At 37.2% G+C, this 24621-nt stretch overlaps 1 protein-coding gene across 6 annotated transcripts in view; it reads right to left on the reverse strand.

Moving 5' to 3' along the window:
• The window catches only part of stard8 (StAR-related lipid transfer (START) domain containing 8), an 80422-nt gene that overhangs the window by 12806 nt on the left and 42995 nt on the right, over positions 1-24621 (reverse strand). For 4 of the 6 annotated variants that reach the window (XM_052105361.1, XM_052105351.1, XM_052105372.1 and 1 more), the window contains 4 exons: positions 17519-17600; positions 5782-5845; positions 4190-5472; positions 2880-3053 (listed from right to left, as the gene is read on the reverse strand). In XM_052105361.1, coding sequence (XP_051961321.1) covers positions 2880-3053; positions 4190-5472; positions 5782-5845; positions 17519-17600 — 1603 coding nt within the window. Of the gene's footprint in view, positions 1-2879; positions 3054-4189; positions 5473-5781; positions 5846-8612; positions 8726-17518; positions 17601-24621 lie in introns of those variants that run through there. The other 2 variants (XM_052105356.1, XM_052105376.1) reach the window with 2 other exon arrangements.

The raw sequence follows: 24621 nt of genomic DNA on the forward strand, positions 1-24621 counted from the left end.
ATTTATGTATGCAGGAGGAGGAAAATGTACACATTGCAATGTCACATCATTGTGACAGATGTATGCAAATCACAACAGCAGGTCACTCACAACAGAAGTGAGAGATAGAGAGGAAATGGAATTGCTCTGTATGTATAAATACTGTGAAAATGGGATCGCTTTGCAGCCAGTAACATTGACATTGACGCAGGTCTTTAACTGTGGGGTGTGTGTGGAGGGGAAATAAGAGGACAGATAATGCCTCCACAGTGCCTGCTGCAGATTGCAATGAATCATCCATTAGATCTGAGGGTCATGACAAGCGCTGATAGAACTATAAACTCCTCATCAGAAGTCCTTTGCCGCAGCTGGTTTTTAAAATGAACAAATGCAAAAAATTATAAACCAATTTGCAGTCTGTGCTGCAATGCCAAATAAAAACGACTGTAGAATGAAAATTGTGTGCGTGTGCGTGTGCATATGTCTGCTTGTGTGTACATAAATACGACTGTAATTTTAGCCCTGCTGGCAGAGGTACAGTAGATATGAAATATTGCTAATTTTCATAAGCAATAAAAAGGCAGCAGTGGAACAAAGAGAGAGAAAGAGAGAGAGAGAGAGAGAGAGAGAGAGAGAGAGAGAGATATGTGGTCATAAACTGCACCTGTTAGTACAGTTTTTCTAAACCGATTGTGCCATTAAAAAACACTTTAGATTTCTTGCATCTGACATAAAAGCATTAATACCAACCTGACCTCATGAGTCCGAGAGTGTGCTGACCACATCAGTCTGGGTATACGCAGACACACATTTTATGTATGTAAAAATGAAATGATGTGCAATCTTAAGCCTGTTTCACACTGCATGCTTAGAGGGTAGAGATCTTCACGGGTCCACCCGAACCCGAGGACCCGGGACCCAAATCGGATGCTAACGTCAGCGGCCGTGGCACTGAACGAGCAATTGTTGTTATAGTTCAGGAGTCGGGAACCTATGGCTAGTGAGCCACAAGTGGCTATTTGTTCGCCGGGTCTCTCACCATTTCACCAACAAACGATCGTTTAAATCTTTCTAGAAATACTTTCCCAACAGAAAGTGTGGGTACGATTGCAAAGCTTGAAGTCAATGACACTGTTTTGTTTTTCTTTCTCCCGAATTTTACAGCCAAATTCTGGTGAATGAGGTTTGAAATGAACACCCGCCAAATCCGGATATTTCATGCCGAGTATTTTGCTGATGTACCAGCCACTGTGCAAGGTGACCTGAAAGTCTTGTCGGAGAGATATATAACAAGAAATTTCTCGTGAAACAAGCGCATGTAAGGAGTTCTCACTCCTTTTTCAATGTTTCATTCAACTGAAAACTGTTTGGAAGAGTATTGTAGTCTATGAGAATGCTGCAAATGATCTCCGATCATCTCGTGAGGTACTGTGAGTTTAGTTCGCTCTTACACATTGTGAACAGAACTCTGCAGGTTCAGTAATATATACAGGTATCTATGTATTAAATAAACAAAGACGAAAGTGATTAAATCATAAGGTAATACAAGACAAGTTCACCTTGAATCTAAAATTGAGTTCTATTTTTTTTTCTTTAGGCAGCATAAATATGACCAAAATGCAATACAAACACATTCAATAAGAACACACATTTGGCAGCATTTTTTGGGAACAAAATTTTTTGACTTATTTATTATGATTATAATTATCTTTAGTTCTTAAGTTGTACGCTAGTAATTTTCACCTGTTGTTGCATACTGATACTTCCATGATGGTAAATGGAGCCGTTGGAGATGGTAAATGTTTGGATTTGGGGAGGTGGTTATACAGATTTTTCTAACCCTTCGTTATTTGTATTGCTTTTTCTTTTCGTTTAAAGTGCAATTTGAATTGAGAAATGTCTATTGTTTAAGTTTTCCTGTTTCAATAAATTAACTTTATCATTAAAATGTTTTTTATATATATATATATATATATATATATATCGCCCAGCCCAAAAGGGAAGTAAGATTTTTCATGAAGTAAAATAAAGTAATTTTAAGGAGACTGCACATACACATGTACTCAATTCCACATTGCAACATGTTACCTATTAATATTTGCATATTTGTTTGTTTTTTAATGGTCTGTGGGCAATATAAACATTGTATTTTATTGAAAAACTTAGTAAAATAGTAAATTATTAGTTTGCGGTTTGGCTCTTTCGAAAAAAATGCATCAACCAAAAATTAATAAATTGTCTCCATAGTGAAAAAAGGTTCCCGACCCCTGTTATAGTTCAAAAGGGCAAACAGTGGAAGTCGCATTTGTCATCCGCCACCATGACCGCAATTGGACTTTTGAAGCTGAAATAATGAGTGGATTATACATGCTCTTTTAATCAGCAAGAGAGGAACAACATGGATGTTATTATGCCATCTTTCTTGGCAAGGAGGATGGATTGTATGTGTCACGGTCAGGTACAGGAGAGAAGGCTACTAACGTTACATTAGGTAAAACACAAAAATGTATTTTCACAACTTGTAAATTAACTTATTAATAGCAATTAGCTGTGGGATCTGTGCTGATCGGGTTCAATCGGGTCTGAGTGTCCCGGCCTGGTCCGGGTCCAGATTGTAAATAATAGCCTGGTCCGAGTCGGTTCCGGGTAGTACATTTTCGGCATTGCTCGGTTCTGCACGGGTCCATGTCCAAACTTTCAAATAATTGACGGGTCTGGGTAAGTTCCGTATAGCACATTTCTGGGTCTCTTCAGGTTCGGGCACACATTTTTGGACCGTGAAGACCTCTAGTAAGCGTCCATAAAGTCCATAAAACATGGAAACACAACTGCGTGTGTGTGTGTGTGTGTGTGAGAGAGTGTGTGAGAGTGTGTGAGAGTGTGTGAGAGTCTAGACTTACCAGTTCCAGCCATGTTTGTTGGTATCGGTGTGTTTCTCAAGGATGGCAGTAAGCCGTAAGAGGCTGAACTTCTGCAGCAGGTTGAGCTGGGCAGCTGATTGCCTGTTGATCTCTAAAGATGCAGAAGTCACGCTCGGCCGATGAGAGTTCTGGAAACTGTGCCAACGCAACTTTCTGACCATGCAGAGGGTGGGGGTAGAAGGAAAATTAGAGCAGGAAAAACTAGAAAAATTAAAGGATGGAAAAGATAAAAATATAGCAGCCCCAAAAAGTATTTGGATCCTTAAGCCAAAAGTAAACATTTTGATAAATGTCTTTACATTATACAGTATAACAGTATATTAAATCCTGTTGCATTAATTTTAAAGAAATATAGCACAAATGCACTTTTCAAGAAAAACATTTCACAAAAAGTAGTTTGTAAGGTTTTAAATTTGAAAACAATGCATAAACTGTTCAAAATTCAAACAAGGTACTTGAACAGTTTCTGGTTGTCAAACATTAATGTAACAAGCCCATAGTAAATGTGTTGAACCATGAGTGTAGCAAGTGGGGTGAAAGGTACACTTTCATAAGTAAGGCATGTAAACCTCTTGAAATAAAGTGACATTATGTGATAAAAAGCCTCAGAGGAATGATGGGGTTGTTCAACTGAAAGTAAGAGGACCCCAGGGTTCCACATTATTCACCAGGGATGAGCTAGATTATGTGTTTTGATAATGTGGGATTATATTTTAAATATGGACGAAACTATTTAATCCTAAACATCCAAACTAAGATGAGCCAAAAGAAGACATTAAAACACACACACAGTTGTCACGGTCACCTGTCTCTTAGTCCAGTTGTGTTTATAAAGAGACAAATTGAGTGGCCTGTATCTCTCTTTCAGTCACAATCTTTCACATCAGAGGAAACTCTGGATAAGTGCCACTGCACTAACGAAGTCGGTTAACAAGCTAGAATTTCCTCTTTCTCTCAGGGTGCCAACACATAGAGAGAGCTCAGATAAAGTGTTTGATGGATAGGGATGCTTAAGGTTCGCTTTTTTGGTTTGCAAAAAGAGCCACGGCTGTTTAAAATCAAGCGGTAACAATAGAGCAAATTGGATTTAAAAAAGTACAACTGTACCCACCTTTCAGAGATTGGAGAGTGCGTTTAAATGTTGCCAACACTTGCATTTCGCAAACCCTTGTGTTTCTCCTCTACATTCTTGCATTCATCATTGAAATCAGTGGATTCGCACTGTTTACTTACCTAGTGTATAAGGTCCCATCTCACAAACAAACTCTTTAAGTCTCAATATTACTTACCTGCTGGGTCTCGTAAGTGATGCGCCCACCCCCGAGTCCCTCCTCTCTCTCATTCCTCCTCCCTCATTCACAGAGTTTCCTGTGCTATCATAATCGCTTGCTGTCGTCCCAACATCCGACATGGATCGTTCATCGAAGTTCAGGCTACTGGGTAATGTTGTGTCTGTCATGGACTCAGTCTCTACATTTAATTGGTCATGTTGCTGAAGGCCAAGCGAGCGAGACAATTCATCAATATTGTGCTGTATCTCATGTACATGCTTTAAAATGTCATCAAGTTCCTGGAAGGTTTTTTCTTTCCCCAGGTCAAATATGTCACATGGACTCCTCGGTGCCTCTGTGACATTATCATAAATGCTTCCAATTGAGCTGATTGAATTCCTCCTCCTCCCAAAACTAGATGAGAGAAAGTCTTGTGAGCCACTGCGACTGATGCTTCCATCCAATGAAAACTCTCCATCTTCTCCTGGCCAGTCAGTATGGTCAGGTCTTTGAGAAATGGAGAATGGACAGAGGCTCTCGATTGATAGAGATTTGGGGAAAGTTCCAGGCTTGTGATCAAAGGGGAGGTGAACCACATTTTCCTCTTTCCTCAGACAGTTGTTGTGATTGTGTAACTGGTAGTCCTCCAGGTAAAGGCATGCTCTGTGAGGCTTGTGCAGGGCTTTCTGGCTCACATTACTGCGGCATATCGTGTGTGACTTCCACATAATATCTTTGCCGATTTTGCATTTACTTGTGGTTTGTCCAGGCAAACTTGCATCCGATGTGCACTGTAGACCTGAGGTTGGCTTGTGTTGATTAACCATTGAAATGCTCATAGGCAGTGTCTCTTTCTCACGTTCCCTCTTCTTTATAGACTCTCTCCTCCGTAAGAACGATCTAGAAGGCCGCTTTGCCTTCTCTCTTACAGACGGCAAAGAAGATGAGGATCCAGCTTCATCGTTCTCATCTTGGCTGGATGAGACACAAACTGACGATGAGCCCTCACTCACCACAACCTCGCTGAATGTCACAACCTCCGGAGAAGTTGTTTCCCGTGCACTGTCCAAGCTCAAGCTGCTAGCGCTGAGGTCAAAGGTCAGCGAGGTGACTTCTAGGAGACTGATGTCACTCAGCACGCTATCACTACTCCCTGAAGGTCTTAAGGTGGAGGCCCTGTTTCCAGGTGTGACAGGGGTGGGTGGGAGGGTACGGAGACGAGACCAAGTTTTACTCTCACGCTGAAATGCCCAGCGGGAGCTAAGAGCACATGCATCATCCTCCTCAGAATCCTCACTCTGCTGAGAGTAAAACACAAACATACACACACACACACACACATAGAGATAATGTTTAGCTTTTTCGGTTTGTTAAGTAATTAAGGGGTTGTCATTGATGTACATATGCAAGTCAGGGAAACAGCAGCTAAACCAAGAGGTCCAGAATAAACAGCTGAAAATAGCATACACATAAGGCCATATTTCGAAGTGTCTTATATTTCATCTTAATTTTGAGGGCTACTATCCAGCTACAGTCAGAACTAATGACAGACATGAAAACCAATATTACACATGTTGAATTAGAAGTGTACAGAATGTTTGTGTGTTTACCTGTTTACAATGGAAATGAATCTCTAAGCTCATTGCAGCACATTTGTTCAGGGTTGTTAGCCTCCTAAACACAGACAGACACAGAGAATGCCATATAAAATTATCTTTGACTTGAAAACACATGAAAATGTAAATTAAATGTACATTAAAATCACAAATGCACAACAACCGCAGTTGTTGGTTGATTGGGTGGTGTAGCATAGTGATTCAAAATCTGTTCCAATAACTGAAAGGTTGTAGGTTCGAACCTGGTGGGTTGCAATCCATGAACCGTTACCAGTTTGTTCTTGGGCAAGACACTTAACCGCAAGTTACCCTAAGGGGACTTTCCCTTGAATTAGTGAACTACTGTTTCTTTGGATAAAAGTGTCTGCTAAATGACAGCTTACTTAAAGTAAATATAGTGGGGTAAAAAAAAGAATAAATATTGGCAGTTCATTTGTAAATCCATTCCAATTCGTTCGAGTACACTCCAGTCCAAAAGGATACTGCAATCACCGCAAGATCTTAGGCTTCCCTAAGACCAATTTATCACCTGCACACAGTGTGTTCTTCTCACAACATCACAACAGAAATGGAGAACAAATAAGAATAGCAATTATTATTATTGTTAAAACTAAGAACACTATTTATTAGTTTTCTCCTTGTGGCAATATAGACAAGTCCTAAAGTTCAGCACGTTCAGTGAGTAGATGTGCGTCTATGTGTGTGTTTGTGGGTTTCTTGTTGAACTAGACCTGATGAAACTCCTAGCTGAATAATGCCATGCTTGACAGATTGATGGATCTATCAGAAAAATGTCATGCTTAAAGATTGGCTTGAACTTAACTCCATTGCTCGCTCTATCTTTGTCTGATCAGCTCTGACATGACAGTATTCTGTTAGAAATAGAGAGGCATTTATCACCATGTCATTATCTGGTTATCGGACTGTTTACAGATGTGAGTGGCCTCATAAATACAAGGCAGAGAGAGAGAGAGAGAGAGAGAGAGAGAGAGAGAGAGAGAGAGAGAGAGAGATGCCTTTATTAGCATTCTGATCCCGCAGTTAATTAGTCCACTCAATGCATGTTACGTTCTTATACAAACTCTAATTGTGTACAAGTAGGATGAAAGATTCCTGTGTGTGAGTCTCTTTTACTCCTGATTTTGCTGAAAAAAAAAAAAATATACAGAGTACAGATATAGCAATATAATTAAGGCTGCTTAATTAATCAAATAAATAATCCAAAATATGATACGATTACAATTAACTAATCCTGAAAAGTGTAAATTACAGCATTCTATTTTGGTTTACTCTCGTTGCGTCCAAAATGTATAACATGTTCTTTTGCATTGGTTGAGTACTGTATCCAATTACAGACTTGTACATAAATAATATGGCATGGAGTTGGCCCATACAAAATAAGTATTTTAATAAATTAGAAAATAATTAAATAATAAATAAAAAAAATTGCAATTATAATATCAAGGGAATTATATAATTATTCAACCCTAAAGAAAGATGTATTCAAACCACCGTTTGTACAGGTTTCATCTACATGCATTAATGAAGACACAGATTTAGTGCACACGTTATCTAGTTTAAACTATATCTAGTTATTTTTCACTGATGCCATAGGATTTGTGCTTAACACATAAAGACACAAACAATGTTTGGCACCAGTGGCAACAGGATTTCTGGTAGGCATATTGCTTTTTCTGCATGACAGACCAAAACTAATCCTAGAAAACAGAGAATACACACACATTTGTGTTTGATGTGGCATGTGAGACACAGATAAGAAGGGTCTGTGTTTGTGAGTATGTTTCAGCACATCAATACAGTATATTAAACTAATTACACTTGGTGAATAATAATCAGTACATAGACAATAAGGATAAAGAGCACAATTAATGGGCTATTCAGACACTTACAAACAACCACACAAACATTCAACACTCTAGACGCTTTTTTTATTTTTTATTGTAAAAATCATTAGACCGCAATTTTGTTAGTGTGATAGTCTATCCATGGAAGGAAACAAAAAACTTAGAATAAGAAAATGTTTAGAATAGTGACCAAACAATAAATGAAAATGAGGAATCATGTATCACAGATAAAATGCATGAGACTGCATCTTTGATCTTTTCTAAACCTTTGTATTTATTTTACTATGTTTTTAAAGGTCCCCTGACATGCTTCTTTTTGTAGGCTTTGATATAGGCCTTAGTTGTCCCTAGTACTGTATCTGAAATCTCTTTTACAAAATTCAGCCTTGGTACAGAATTATAGCCACTACAAGCCAACCCATAATGAGCTTTCCTTCAGACGTGCCGTTTCGGTGTCTCTAGTTTTAAATGCTAATGAGGAGGAGAAAGGCGGGGCAAGGTGTAGTGTGGGTGTGGTCTTGACCAGCTTGCGGCAACGGTACCATGCATGTTTACATTGGATATATTGCAATGGCACTTAGACACGCAGTCGTTCAAGCGTTTCAGTTTGAATCAGAATCAGAATGAGCTTCATTAGCCAAGTGTGTGCAGATAGCATGGGGAAAAAACTGTTTTTTGTGCCTAACGTTAGATGTTCTAGTACGCAGAGATCTGAAACGTCTGTAATTTTGTAAACATATCACCAACAGGAGAACGGATATCCAAATAACAAAGAAGTGTACAACACTTGCGTTACAGTGTGTGTATTCACACGTATACCTGATGCTATCTACCTTTACATTAGCGACAGTAACTCGGCTGTTAGCTGCATAGCTAATGTTACAGCCACATTCTACGTGTAACAAGCTAGGTAACCATAAATAGTAAAGCAACACAATTATATATAATTAGTTGACTTACTTGTCCGAGGTTTGTAGGTGAGCCAAAGAGAGTTGGTACTGATCCAGACTTCAGTTTCAGACGTTCAGCATGCCCAGCTCTGAACTGACCCATGTTGTGAAAACAGTCGTCTGTGAAATGTTTGGCGCAGACATACAAAAATTTGGTGTGTTGTGTCGGTGCATTCCCAGAGTAAATTACATTTATCCATTGATCCTTCTGGGGATTGGATGAAGGAAGTAAAAAAAGACTTCTGTGATCATTTGTGCATTCAATTATTGAGCAACTTTTGTGCTTCGATCGGTCACACGCCATGATATCTCTCGAGGATAAACTAAAATCGCACGCGTTCGTACTTCCTAGCTCGAATTCTCTGGGCGGGCAAAGCAGAGAAAGGGGAGGTAACCTTTCCCCCGTATGATGTCATACAGGGGAGATTCAAGATCAGCCCGTCTGAGATCTCATTTTCTCACAGGCAGAGAAAGATAGCCAAAACTCGGTATACACCGACTGAAATTTCTATACACGAGGGGACCAAATACAGGCTAGGGGAACTAATATTAATGTTAAAAAACCTCAGAAAGTGAAAATTTCATGTCAAGGGACCTTTAAAAGACATCAATTAATCTAAATCAGTCAAAGAAAAAGAAAACATAGGTTTTGAAAAGCTGAAAGAGGCAATCTCACCAATTTTATGATTCTGATTCATCATTAGCAGTTTTGGTTTATGGGCACTATTCTGAAAAAGATAGCTTTTTGTCTTATCAGACAGCAGGGTGGCACTTAAGACCATTAGAATGTATCTGAGATCCAAATGTAATTAAATTTTCTTGATGAGATTTTAAAGGAATATTCCAGGACTAATATAAGTTAAGCTCAAATGACAGCATTTGTGCCATAATACTGATTTCCACAAAAATGTATTTAGTCTTGCCCCTCCATTCAAAAATCTGGGTTCAAAAGTCTAGCCACACTAGACTGCACAAAGGCTGTGGCTCAGGTGGTAGAGCATGTTGGCCACCAATCGCAGGTTTCGCGGTTCAATTCCTGGCCCACATGACTCCACATGCCGAAGTGTCCTTGGGCAAGACACTGAACCCCAAATGTCAGGCTAGCACTTTGCATGGCAGCTCTGCCGTCATTGGTGTGTGAATGTGTGCGAGAATGGATGAATGACATTTACATTTACATTTATGCATTTGGCAGACGCTTTTATCCAAAGCGACTTACAGTGCACTTATTACAGGGAAAATCCCCCCGGAGCAACCTGGAGTTAAGTGCCTTGCTCAAGGACACAATGATGGTGGCTGTGGGGATCGAACCAGCAATCTTCTGATTACCAGTTATGTGCTTTAGTCCACTACGCCACCACCAAAGCACTTTACACTGTGAATGAGTCACAGTGTAAAGTGCTTTGAATACCGTTAAGGTTAAAAAAGCGCTATATAAGTACAGACCATTTACCAAACCTTGATTTTTGCTTTTATTTAAAGAAAAGGAGGGACGAGTCAAAATAATTTTTGTGGTAATCAACATTATGCCACAAACGCGGTCAATTCAGCTTAACTTATATTGAACCCAAAATACTCCTTTAACACAGACAGTAGAGAGCAAACAGAAAATTATTGGGGAGACAGAGAGCGTGCATGGAATAGGGGACACAACTTGGGATCGATCCTCTCCTTCATTAGTATCACAATCTGGACGCAACGTCACAGCTCCAATCTAAACGTGTTCTACAGTAACATAAAGGAATACGGTCAACTGCCAGAGTAATATAGATATTTATTCACTGTTGAAAACATGTTTAAAGTACAGGATGAATAAGCCTCGTACAGGATTCCAATAAACAGCTGACTGACATTTTACCTCAGTATTTTCACAGACATAAATTTAGTAGTCCATTTCATCTTAAAGCTGTTTCCCAACATTCTGACTGACGTATTTGCTCAGGCGGCGAGACAGACGCTATACAAAGCCACTTGACAGAGACAATAAAGTATCTAAAAGTGCACTAGAAACCTGTTGTGGCTGAAGGATAAACAGATGAGCTCATCAGCTCACTAATAGAATAAGGCCAGAATGCATTGAAATTAACATTAGTATTTCTGCAAAAGGAGACTGATTTTTATATTGTTGTTGACGTAAAAGTCGACAGTCGCCTAAACCTGGAAAAGGCTCGTTTCCATATACTAATAAACATATATAGAACTATATATATATATATATTAGTTTAAAAGATGAAGTGTGTAATTTCTGTGCCTCTAGCAAAACATAAAGAATAGCATAAATAACTCTTTTCAAGATTGCTTCCAGAGCTAATAATCTATGACACAGAACCCAGATTCCTTTTCAACACAGCTTTAAATGTAGATATCTATGGACATGCATCCGTGCATATGATTTAAAGTTGCAATATTTCAGACTCCGCTTTGTGTGTGTGTGTTTCAATTCTCTTTATTTATGGAGCTGGCCTGATGTTATTTATGTATCAGTACCTAGCAGCCAAGCATTCTATGTGTAACTAGTGCCTTTGGAACAGATGGCATATTCTCTCTCTATCTCTCTTTTTCTATTACCATAAGACCAGGGCAGCATTTTCACCCTGTGAAATGTAATTTTTTTCTTTCTGTTTATTCGCTATCTATTACAAAATACCATTCCTTCCATGACTTGTGCCGGTATGACCGGTCACTTAATCACTTATTCCACAAGGAAGGTTAAAAAGAAAAAAATATTTTTCAGAATAATGAAGTTCAGAATAAAAAGGAAACACACAAAACAGTGAAGCACAGGAAGCAACCTGACACAAGCAACCCATCTCCTTGGTGATTAGTGAGTCTAGGCCTTCAGTGTGATTCATTACATTAAGAAAACACAGTTTTACAATGAATAAGACACCCTATGGCTTTGGGCATCATACAATATGTCGCCGCTAACTAATAATACAAATTGACATTTTAAAAACACGTCCACGCATGAAAGGCAGAACTTGAAATGACGCTTAATGCTCAAGCAAGCCTAATTTTAACTGCAGCATGACCGTTTTGCAAAATGAACGTCTCCTGAACAGACATTTAAAAATCATAATTTTTCATATGAATCTACCAAAGAGGTCTGTAATACCTAGAAAAATGTATCTAATAATATTTGCGATTTAACTGTTGCTTGCAATAAATGTATTTTCATCAGGGTACATGGTTATGCTTTGTTCCATTAAAATTGGATGTGGGATATTCCTACTTGATATTTCCGACCATAAATTAATTCCATTCCCTGATATTCAGATGTTTCCTAGCAACCCAACTGATAAACAATGCAGCAGTGCCAGCATTTGTGCTACAGGTGTACGATTATCAAAAGAGATTATAATTCTTTACACCGACAGTGTCAACATGTTTGTGTGACATCATGCCCCTGCATCTCGGCGGAGTTGAGAAGCTCTGCACGAGCCTGCAAGTTGTAATTCTGACTTCAAGATGTATTCCATTGCAATTTTCCTAGTAGGAAGTTGTAAAATCCGACTTTGTGTTGAATGGAATGCAGCATTACTTTGACACTGAATGCTCTAGCAGCCTAATTTACAATTTGAAAACTCGTAATATTGCTATAACAATGCAAAAAAGCACTTACCAATTTACTTGAAGTGAAAGTCAGTCCTCCTTTCCTCTTTAATAAATTAAGCAGTCACACGGTCATGCAGAACATATTCTGTTTTTAAATCCATAAGGATCTCTTTCTCAGTGGTGACGTGGCAGTGACAGCTGACTCGTCAGCAAGATCTCGTGGTCTTCACTTTCAAATTACTTACATCACTTAAAGCGTGATTGCGTCACTCAAGGCCAGCTAGAAGCCATCGACCGGGACATAGAGGTTCCGGCAAGATGGCTGCGTGAACAGTCAAAAGTTTAGAGCTCTAGTGCCAAACTTTTAATAGGAAAGCTGTTAATGTAGCTAATGTAGTAGTTAATGTATACAAAATTGGTATATTCTTTAGATCTTAAGGTATTTTTTCCAATCTAATATATATTTTATATTAAAACATGCCTAAATCTGCACAATAAAGAGCCAGTGACTCCGGAAAACCTGATTCACTTGTGCCTGCTAATAACGGCCATGACTACGAAAGCGGTTTGATTCAAGACAAGCATCATAAAGAAGATGAAGAATTTCCGCCATACCCTGTAACTCCAAGTAAACCTCCACTTGCAAAAAAAAACCAACATTCGTCAAAGTTAATGCTGGAAATATATCTAATCCCGATTAAATTGTTCGCTCGCTAATCTTATCAATAAAAGAAGTGATGCCCTGGAAACGATGGTGCAAACCGCCTGTGCAGAAATAAAAGAACTAAAAAGCAAAATGCTTTACATGGAGAAACGAATGGACAGGGGCAAACAAACAACTAGGGCGTGTATGATTCGGGTGATGGATTTAGAACGGTACGGTAGGTGCTGGAACCTGCGGCTCCATGGTTTGCCAGAGACGACCAAAGTGTGTGAAAGGAGGTTATCCGTGTATGACAAGAAGTGATACTATATGAAGCTGCGAAACTACCAGATGCTATAGATGTCGCTCCCCGACTGGGAACCAAACGTGCTAATGAGACAAGGCCCCGCACAACAATCATTCGGTTCACTGTCAGGAGATTCAGAGATGCAGTATGGAAGGCTGCTAAAAGCAGCGAGTTTCTCCGGAATCAAGGCATGCAGATTAAGGAGGATCTGACAAAGGAGGACAGAGATTGTAGACAGAAGTTGTGGCCTCTGATCAAAAAAGCTTGCGATGATGGCAAATCTGCTTACTTTGCCGGAGGCCGCAGATTTATTGAAGGAACTGAAGTAACGGGGTGAGAGTATACAAAGGAATATTTTTTCAATAATTTTTTTCAATACTTTCTCAAGATTCTCAAAATTGAGTTCCAAGGTTACACTGTATCCCAATAAGCTGCTGAGAACTCTAATAACTATGAACAATATGTATTTAACACTCAAGTCAGGATCACAACCTGTGTTCAGAAAGGTATGAGCAGTTCTTTAAAAAGATTTACAGTTTGTTTTATATATTATTAACTCTGTTCTTTTATCATTTTTATGATATTCCGGACATGTATAAGAGAGATGTCACACTTAGACAGCCACCATGGGTAATTAAAGATATTTTCCTAACTTTTAATTAATTCAGTTATACAATCTGTGCTGATCTCGATACCACTTTGATTTCAAAGTTTACCAGATTGATCAGACATTTTTAGTTGTGCAATATTCTTTAACTAATCGCTCACATTTATCACTTGTTTCGTTTAGTGCTTGGGGGTTAAGAAATAACGTTAAAAGGAAAGCTCTATTTCTTTTTGCCAAACAGTTTAGGGCGGATTTTTGTTTTGTACAAGAAGCTCATTCTACTAAAGAAGATACAAAATTTTGGACTTCACATTCAGTATGGTTTGCTCATGGGTCTGAACACTTGGAATATTTGGAATATTATTCCCCTCTATACTTTATCTAGTTTGGGTGGCATAAATTACTTTTTAATTACTGTTTGCAATTTTGATATTAACAAAATACCTGTGAAACTTTCTGCATTTCATCGTCAAAGTTTTCTAGCATGGAGTTTAATTTACAAACACAACTTTTCACCTCACCAATACTTTATCTGGAATAATAAGGACATTCTTTTTAAACAAAAGTCTATTTTCTTTGAAAATTGGTTTCATAATAGTATTGTTTGGGTGGAACAATTATTTAACACAGATAGCCATCTTTTTACTTTTATGGAATTCATGGCGAAATATAATATTCCCATAAAACCAAGGGAATTCGCAACTAACTTTGGTGCGATTTCTTCTAAAATATGTATGTTGTTTAAAGAGCAAAAAAGATTACCAGCAACTCCCACCCCTCTCACCAAATAACTCCCTTGTAGGTAAAATATGTTTCTCCTGTTGTTACAATAATTATAAAAGATCAATAAGAGCCCTTTTCCAGCAGGATGTTGTTTCAAGACCAAATGTAATTGCAAATTGGAGTCAGTTTGTGAGTGATGTTGACTGGAAAAAAGTCTAGCTTCTGCCCAATCGCTATCTCTTAACAAACAAGGTTAAAGAAGTGTCTTTTAAACTCCCTCACAAAATACACCCTGTTAAACATTATGTAACCAGGTTAAAAAAGATATAGATGAAAATTGTAGCTTTTGCCAGCAGAAGCCAGAGACAGCGGTTCATTTATTTTGGCACTGCCCATATGTGTTTTTTTTTTTTTAGCAAAATGTACTTGATTTTATTGTTGGAAATGTTGATGAAATTTTTACATTACAGTGGAAAGATGTTCTTTTAGGTATTATTGTAAATATATATATATTATTTTATTTTTTTAATGGTTAAATTTCCACATTCATAAATGTAAACTTTCAGGAAAAAATTTTTTTTTTATAGTATTTAAAAATGAAGTGAAGCAAGTCAATATTGCCCTCGAAGAAACAAAAAGCTATTTGAATTTTACAAGCATGTACACGTTTTTAAATATTATTATAATATTTTTATACCTCCCCCTAGCATTTGAAATGTTGTATTGTATTTGTATCATTTGCTTTGATATTTTCGTCAATTAAAAAAAAAGAAAAAGGATAGAATGTCCACTCCACTCTAGAAACGTAGGGAAGAAGAAAAAAAAAAGACCAGGACATAGCCTAAATATCACTCCCACCAAGAACAAATAAATCTATCTGATTGGCTGATAAATCTGACAATCTGACTTTAGTTGCTCTTTCATTTGCACTGTTGAGGGATTCAGTTGAAATTCTGAAGGCTTAGTGGGGTGGAGCTCAGACTCACGTGCTGCTTCGGACATGTGATTTGTGAAACAGTTGTCACACTTCACTTGTAAGCACCAAGGAAGATGAATAACGCCTACAAAATGTTAGCCATGATTTTTGCTAAAAAGTTTAAATGTGTTCTAGATTATATAATTGATAAATGTCAGTCAGGTTTCATGAGAGACAGACTTATTTCAAAAATATTAGACTTGTTTTTGATATTTTATATTACTCAGATTTTATCCCTGATGACAGTTTCTTGCTTTCTCTTGATTTTTATAAAGCTTTTGATTCTGTTGGGTTTCCTTTTATTCTCAAGTCCCTGAATATTTTAGGTTTTGGCCCCAATTTTATTAATGCAATTCAAAATTGTATAATAATGCCAATGCTTCATTCAAACTACCCATAGGTTTTATTTTAGAGAGAGGTATCGTCAAGGCGGTCCAATCTCACCATATCTTTTTCTGCTTCCTATGTAATCATTAGCCATCCACATTCAAAATAGTCATCTGACATGAGTCAAATCGTTCAATATTAATAGGCCAATTGGCTGATGACACAACTCTATTTCTGAAAAATAAAGATTTTTGTTTTTTTTTAGCTTTAGACATAATTAATTATTTTTCATCTGCTTCTGGTTTAGTTCTTAATTTCCACAAATGTGAACTTTTATCTGTAAAACATTCTACTGATGTTAATATTTGTGACATCCCAGTCAAATCTGAAGTCAAATACTTCAGAAAATAGATCAGAAAAAGAGATCAAAACGTAACTTTGTACCTCTTATCCTCACTATTCATCGTTAATTAAACTCCTGGTTACAGCGTGATCTGTCTATAACAGGTAAAGTGTTGCTGTCCAAAGCAGATGGATTATCTCGGGTTATCTATCCCGCAATGCATTGGATGTATCTGTGGAGATTTGTAGAAAATTGGACAAAATTATAGTAGACTTTGTTTGGAAATCTAAAACTCACTTGAAAAAAAAAAAAAACTAAAAAAAAAAAAAAAAAAAAGTGTGTTTTGATAGCTGATCGGGCAGGCTATTGGGGGATTTGAGTTAATGGACTTTTCCACTCTTAATAACTCTTTCAAAGTTAAATGGATACAAACATTTTTAAACAACCCCACGTCCTTCTGGAATGTCATTCCAAATCATATTTTCAGTTCAGTTGGAGGTTTAATTTTTTTCTTGCGCTGCAACCATGACATCTCTAAAATACATTTAGCTTTATCTAGTTTTCATAAACAGGCTTTAATATGTTGGTCTCTAATGTATAATTAAACATTTTCTCCACTTAGTTATTTTATCTGGAACAACAAAAATATTAGATATAAAAAGAAATCTCTTTTTTTTCATAATTGGTTTGATAAGAATACACTTTTAGTGAGTCAACTTTTAGATGATAGGGGTGTCCTGCTCACTTATGAAAATTTTAATGTAAGAATTGTCTTTTCCAGTACCCCCACGAGAGTATGCCATTCATTTTGGTGCAATTCCTGATTGTGTCAAACTTTTAGTAAAGTCTGGCCCTAAAGGTTTTTTCATGCTCTCCTATTTTTGACAATATATTTGTAGACCTTTATTAGTTGATTTTTCAGTACATTTATTCATTTGGCAGCCGCTTTTATCCAAAGCGACTTATAAAAGAGGAATACACAAGTGAATCATCTTAAGGAGATATTTTACGAAAAGTGCCACCCTACAAAGTTTCACTAGCATCACAATAGCATTCAAAACAGATTTAATTGAAATTTATTTTTTTTAGTGACTGGTTAAGTGCTCTTGGAAAATACGTGTTTTTAGCCGTTTTTTGAAGACAGTAGCATGTCAAACAAAAAAATGTGTTTAATTCTTAACAGAGGTCAGATTTCTCTACCTGCTTGTGTAAGTTTTTTGTATAATAAGTTTAGTGATATAGAATGGTTAGATTTCTAGCAATTATTGTAAATTATACAATTTTATCATGTGTTCTTCCCCATGAAAAATTCCATGGGTACAGTGAGGTATGGCATGAATGAATCTCATGAACTCAAAGGAAGCAATATTGTTTAATATGGAATATGTTAAAAAGCTTTAATTAATACTCAAGTGAATAAGCAAATGTTTCTCACCTGCATAGTGCCTTGACTGAGTCCTGATCCAGAAACTCATGGTCTCTCCTCACAGCTGAGATCTCGATGGGGAACAGAGAGGCTGAGCACAGACAGAGACACACCACTTAATTAATCACTTATCAATAAAATAATGAGGCCAATTAAAACCTACTGAGACTGAATGTAACATGTAAGCAAGTGGTTAGTAAAGGAGATGGAAAGAAAGAGATGAAGATTGATTAAATCACACAAAAACTTAAATCACTAGATAGATCACCTTTAACCCACATCCACAGAAAAAGTATGCACTCTGACAGCATGCTCAACGACAAAAGAAACAGTGACCACCACACACAAAAATGTAAACCTAAAATACGAGTTTTTCCTTAAGAAATCAGATTTCTTTTGTTTTTTATAAAATAAAAAAAAACTCTAAAAGAACTTTGTCTCATGTCTGGGAGCGACAGCATGTCACACAGATTTGGGAGCACTCTGCGGGTTTGTCCTCCTCCCTAATATTTTTGCTGTGCAGATCTAGAATATATTATCAGTCCATCTGAATTGGTCCAATAATTTTAAAGTTGGTTGCTTGACCATTTTTAATATATATATATATATATATATGCGTTTGAGATTCCACTGGTTACAGATCTAGGGCTAGTATATATATATATATATATATATATATATATATATATATATATATATATATATATATATATATATATATATATATATATATATATATATATATATATATATATGTTATGCTTGTATTACATATGTTCATTTCTCAAATCACATGAATAAAGTAGGCTTTTCCCCAGATTTCTACTAGCCCTAGATCTGTAACCAGTGGAATCTCAAACTAAAATTTTTTTACAGCAGAAGTCTACCATAGAGAACTTATATCTGTGCTTTTAGGTTCCCATCTGGTCCCCCACCTGAGATAATTAACCCAAAAATGAGGGGTGTTGCTAGACATAAAGCTCTACTGGGGCACATGCTCTATTGGGGCACATTTCTTAATTTAAGTATCTTCGACATACTGTACATGAACATTCTCAACATGTTTTACGGCATAAAATGCATACACTGTATATGCAAATAACAAAACCAGAGAAAACTTTCTTGCACATTCGCATTCTTCTATATTACACATCAGGAAAACCTCTGTCAAGTAAGTCTATGGAATTGCATTATCCAACGTCAGGCAAAACGGCCTCAGATGAAACGTCTCCAGAAAAAAATAAGGTCTCAGCTTGAGCAGAGAGTTGGTCACCAGCAGGGCTAGACTGGGAATCTGGCATACCGGGCATTTTCCCAGTGGGCCGACACACTTTTGGGCTGATCAGGGTTGGAATGGCCGCAATACTTGCCGAATGCGGCGCGATAAGCAACAATGAGCCACTGCATTATGCAGAACAGACCACAAAACGGCACCGTGATATGCTGAAAAGACCATATGCTGAAAAAACACAGTTCGCAGTGGCTTTGGTTAAAGCAAGCGCACAGGCGCGTGCCGCACAGACATGGATTTCTGTGTGCATGCATCAGATTTGTGTTTTCGATTAAACTGCATTGCTTTTACAAGTGTTGATTGGGTGGGTTACCGTGTTGCATTTAGATGGATTTAGATCCATTTTCCGGGACTATAAATGTAAATGAATGCACTGACAAATAAAGTAAATTGTTAAAACTCAAATTTGAGATTTTACTGGGGCACAGCAGATTTATACTGGGGCATGTGCCCCAGTAAAAGGGGTCTAGTGACGCCCCAGCACTGAGGTTTCCGTAAACATCTGTATAACCAAAATTTGTCGAGCACAATGACATAATGATGGTTAAACAATTAAAAATAAAAAATTGCTGGATTTGCAATACCAATACATAGAGGTAATCACTCCCAAAACATTAGGACAATTAAAAATGGTCAAGCAACATATATTGGACCACTTAAAGATGGATTAACATGTCAATAAACCTGCTCTTCGACACAATTCAAGTTTATCTTTGACTTATTTGCTCTGCAAACTCTATGCAGCATTTGGATTTTCTAGACACCGTTATTTCAGGATGACCAGAGCAACATTTCAGATACAATGACTGGTCCTCCGGGTAGTCCATTTATGAATTAATTATTCAGTCACATAACTTTTTTTGATGCACATTTATATTCCTGAGGAGCTTATTCTGTAAATCTGTTTCCATCATACTTTTTGCGCATTTGGTATTGAATAAAAAAAAATTGATCAACCTCAAGCGAGCATTTTTATGTGCATTTTGGATATTTTGTTTGCATCTTGGTGTTTCCATCCAGCAATTTGTATGCAATATCCCCAAAATGTGCATAAAATACATGGACATAAACCCAAAGACTTGCGTTTCGGTAAATAAGTCACTTTCAATTCAGTAACCGCGCTGACTGATACAGTGAAGTTATTCAGAGAAGATTTCATTAGTCTAATTCAAACTGCTAACTTGTCAGTTTGAGAGTCGTTTGGAGTGATTCACTAAAATAACTGGATCGTAAGAGTCGTTTGTTCGTGAATTGGACTATGCCGTATTTTTGTTGTTGAATGCATTTAACAAACAACGCAGCAATGAGTTGTTTTGCCGTTATTTCACAGTACGTGTTCTTTATGTCATCACATTCAAACTCCAAGCTTGAAACTTACATAAATCATAATTTCTTTTGCCATTTGTTGAAGATTCATTGGTGGCGGAGCACAGCTGTTAAACTACAGTACAGGAAAACTTTACTTTGTGCCATACCTGCAAATGCTGGGGAATTTGAGAAAAATTACCAGCCAAAATTGTTTCTTTCCTGTAATGAAACTTATATGCAAATGTTTACATAATTATCCAAATAGCAATTATCTTTTGTTACTAATAATCTCTTTGATTATTTAGCTCTCTTTCATTGCATTTTTGTGACAAACAACACAGGTTACAATATGTCACTTGCAATATACAAGAACCAGTCTGTGTCTCTCAGTGAAAGTGCACCTGTCACAACAATGCAAAGACTGTCATTTTGTTCCTCTTTTTTCGCTCTCATTTTGGGGGCTTAATGCAATGAAAATTGCACTTATGCACTGTAACAAAGTTCTGGTTTCAAACCCTTATCCCATTGAAAGCACATGTACAACCCCCCACTGGGATGTGACTCTGACAACAGATTTACTCTTTAAAATACATAAATGCCCACACTGTACTGTGGTGGTGCTTATTTCTTAAAATTGGAATCAGTGATGTTCTCTACAATGAGCAGAAAACAACTTTGTTGTAACAAACAACACTAAATTACACCACAAGACAAAACTAGGGCAGCACTATTTTAGATAGAACAGAGAGATGTATACCTGTTTAGTTTGTGTGTGTGTGTGTGTGTGTGTGTGTGTGGTGTGTGTGTGTGTGTGTGTGTGTGTGTGTGTGTGTGTGTGTATTGTTTAGGTGTCCCATTTCCCACTTTTGTTTCTACCTCCTCTTCTGAGCAAACACAGGTCCAACTAAATGATAGTAGTATAAGAATATTCCCAAAGCGCATCAGGTTCAACACAAGAACAAAGTAAAACTAAAGTCAACCTGATGATAAACAAAGCCAAATTTAAGTCAAGCTAGGTATTTCTACAGCATCTACTAAAGTATGAACTTCCAGTTCCAGTGTGAAATGTAAAGCTGACATTTGTTTATCAGAGGATAAGAAGCTCCAATTTTTCCTCACGGCCACTTTCTATCAAAAAGCCTTGAAATTGCATCGGTCCTTATCACTATGGTTCAAGGAACATCAATGAGTTTTTTTGTCTCTCACACAGGCAAACATCATGTCTCTCTATTTCATTCTCTGTTTGAAGGATACATTCAATCATTGCTGCTATTCATAAAATCAGATGGAGAATTCCAGACATCCATGAACAAATAGTCATGTCAAATAGAGCATCCAGTGTTCTCTATCACATTTAAAGATCAAATCTCTTTTATTTCCAAAAACACACAAGCAGGGAACATAAAATACTTAAATAATCATTTTTTTCTCTTTAAAAATCATAGAGATGGTTTGGGGGAATCTGTCTATTGATGTTACAATAAAAAATAAAATACAAGTGACAATCCACTGTTGTCCTCATCTATTTTCCCAATCAGTTTCTTTTTTTTTTTGCCTTATTGTCATATTACAATAGGGTTAATAAACATGGGCCTGATTCCATTTTAAGAGATGAAAAAGGACAATTGTGTCATATTGTACTCACCCTCATGTTGTTCCAAAACCTTTGTCTTGTGGAACACAAAAGACATTAGAGAGAATGTTCACCTCAGTCACCATATACTTGATCTTTTTTCAACTCAGGGAAAGTGAATGGTTATGCAGACAGAACCATTCTGCCTTTCATCTCCTTTTGGTGATACACTGAGGGGGAAAAAGGGTTTGAAACAATTTTTTGGTGAACTAACCCTTGAAGCTAATTGAAACAACAGAATCCCTACCGTTTTAAAACACAGCACACTAACTACTGAGTTTCTAATAAAGCCTCTGGGGATGGTACTGAGATAAAAGTGAGAAACCTCTGCCTAATATGTTCAAGCCGGACATCAATACACAACAGAGATCACAGAATAGCTCAGACTTACCAATACCCATAACTGCAATTCGTTGGATCAAAGTTATTCTTTTTAACATAACCCTTTTCATTGGTCCTTTAAAGCTATTTTAATGCAAATGCATAGAAAATTAATGAATACATGGACTCTTTGTCAAGATTTTAGGTTAAATGTCTGAGAGAAAGTGCATATATAAAAGGACCTGTGAATGGTCACCAATACTTTTAAAGGAATAGTTCACCCAAAAAATTTAAAAATCTGTCATCCTTTCCTCCCCTCACGTTGTTCCAAAACCATTTGACTTTCTTTCTTCAAACACAAAAGGCAGACTGACTCAACATTCACTTGGTGTGAAGAAAAAAGATGCAATGAATGTGAGTGGTGACTGCAACTAACTTGCTGCCTAAAATCTCCTTTTATGTTTCACAGGAAAAGTTAATATGGGTTTGGAACAACACGAGGATGAGAATTTTCATTTTGGGGTTAACTTTCCATTTAATCTTTTCACCATCCTCTCTTTGTCATCATGAGTTTCATCTTAAAGGAATAGTACACAAAAAAATGAAAACTCATTATTTACTCACCCTCATGCCATCCCAGATATACTTTCTTCTGCTGAACACAAAACAAAACTTTTAGAAGAATATCTCAGATCTGTAGGTCCTTACAATGCAAGTGAATGGTGGCCAGAACTTTGAAGGAAATCTCATAAAAGCAGTATCAAAGCAATCCAAACGACTCCAGTGATTAAATCTGAAGAGCCGAGATATTTTTCTAAATATCTTTGTGTTCAGCGGAAAAATAAGGTCATACACATCTGGGATGGCAAGAGATTGACTAAATGATGAAAGAATTTAAATTTATGGGTGAACTATCCCTTTAAATGCACCTTACATACACCTGCATAAAAAACAACTATAAAACAATTAGCAAAATGTTATTAAAACTCTTTCGAAGGACACAATCAGACATGCCACCTTTGTATCTCATGTTACCTAACCATATATTGGTATAAAAATTCAAAAATTACAGGACCTGCAGTGCTAACGCGAAATGTTACAGCAGCCACCACATCATTAATTCAGCACACCTCTGTTTCTGTCACATTCAACGCAGGTCAAGAACCACTGACAGAGGAGGAGGCCGCTGCCTGTTTAGTCTGTGTGACATGCAGGAGGAAAACACACAACTCTGTCAGAAGAAGCTGAGGAGATGGCAGGTGTTTGTCAGGTTGCTTAAACTAGACAAGTGAATGGAAGAGTTGCATCCTGCTTTGCAATTTTTATCAGCTGCATGGTTTGAAAAGCAACACTAACACAGAGTTGGTATTTTCTTACAGCATTTGAAAGCATAGTTTGAAAGGTGACACCGAATGTTTTCAAAAGCCCTTGTTAATCTCATTGATGTTGTTTAATTAAAAGCGTATGGAACAACAGATCTGCCCATACACCAGCATGTCGCCCACATTTGCTTGGCTCACTAATGAACAAAGAACCATGATTTCAACAAATATCTCTTAAGGGATGATGGAAAAACCTTTTTAAGACATTTTGGTGCTCATTACTTATTCATAGGTCTGTAAAGCCTAATGAGGCATGTTCAAATATCAAATATCTGTTTTATCTGCATTCGGGTGCAGATTTAACCCTGCAAGTGAAATTTGAGAAAGCTAATATTAGATCTTGTCTGAGGATTTTTTATCGTCTGGGACACAAGTGTGCCTGCTTCACACAACAGCATTGGTGACAGAATTTCACAGCTGCTGGAGCTGTACAAGCCCCTTTTACATTTTATACTTTCACAAAACTCAAACCTTGAACAAGAACAGAATATTATCAATGGATTCACAATTATTTGTAAGCAAAGGAATATAATACAGTCCTTGTGAGACTACATCGTTTAAACTGAAACAGGAACTCAATTCAGGTTTAAACATTATGATACAGTTAAGTTTACAGATTTAAAGGATAGACATACTTGATTAGAGAGCCACAGTGGTTGTGTCTAGAAGGGATCCCTCTCACGTCAAGTTCTCGCATATGCGCATTCTGTCATGATGCTTTCGCCTGTGCTTTTCCCACTCACCTCTCAGCGTATGTGATGGAGAGTGTTAAAAACTTCAATAATATAACATTATTATTGTTATTACAGAGTGACTATTTGCACTAGATGTAAATAGCACCTGCTACACAGTGCAACTATTTGCACTCAAATACTGGAAAAAGTATTTGATTTCATTCAGTTTGGTGAAAACAAAGTAGTTAAAGACAAACTGCACCCTCAAGTGTCGCTGCAATGGCTTAGTGTGTAAAGACAGAATGCATGTTCTTTTCCATGCGGACGACCTGGGTTCAAATCTGCATCCGGTTTCCTTTCTCCTCTAATTTATTTTAATACTACCATCAAATATAAATAAAATGAATATAACGGCTGATTTTCTCATTGGCTCAGTGTGTGTAGTGCATCATACAGGACAGAGCTAAAGACAAAGGATAAAAGGACTGGGCATGAATGTGAGT

This window comes from Xyrauchen texanus, chromosome 3 (genome assembly GCF_025860055.1).
Source record: "Xyrauchen texanus isolate HMW12.3.18 chromosome 3, RBS_HiC_50CHRs, whole genome shotgun sequence".
NCBI lineage: Eukaryota > Metazoa > Chordata > Actinopteri > Cypriniformes > Catostomidae > Xyrauchen > Xyrauchen texanus.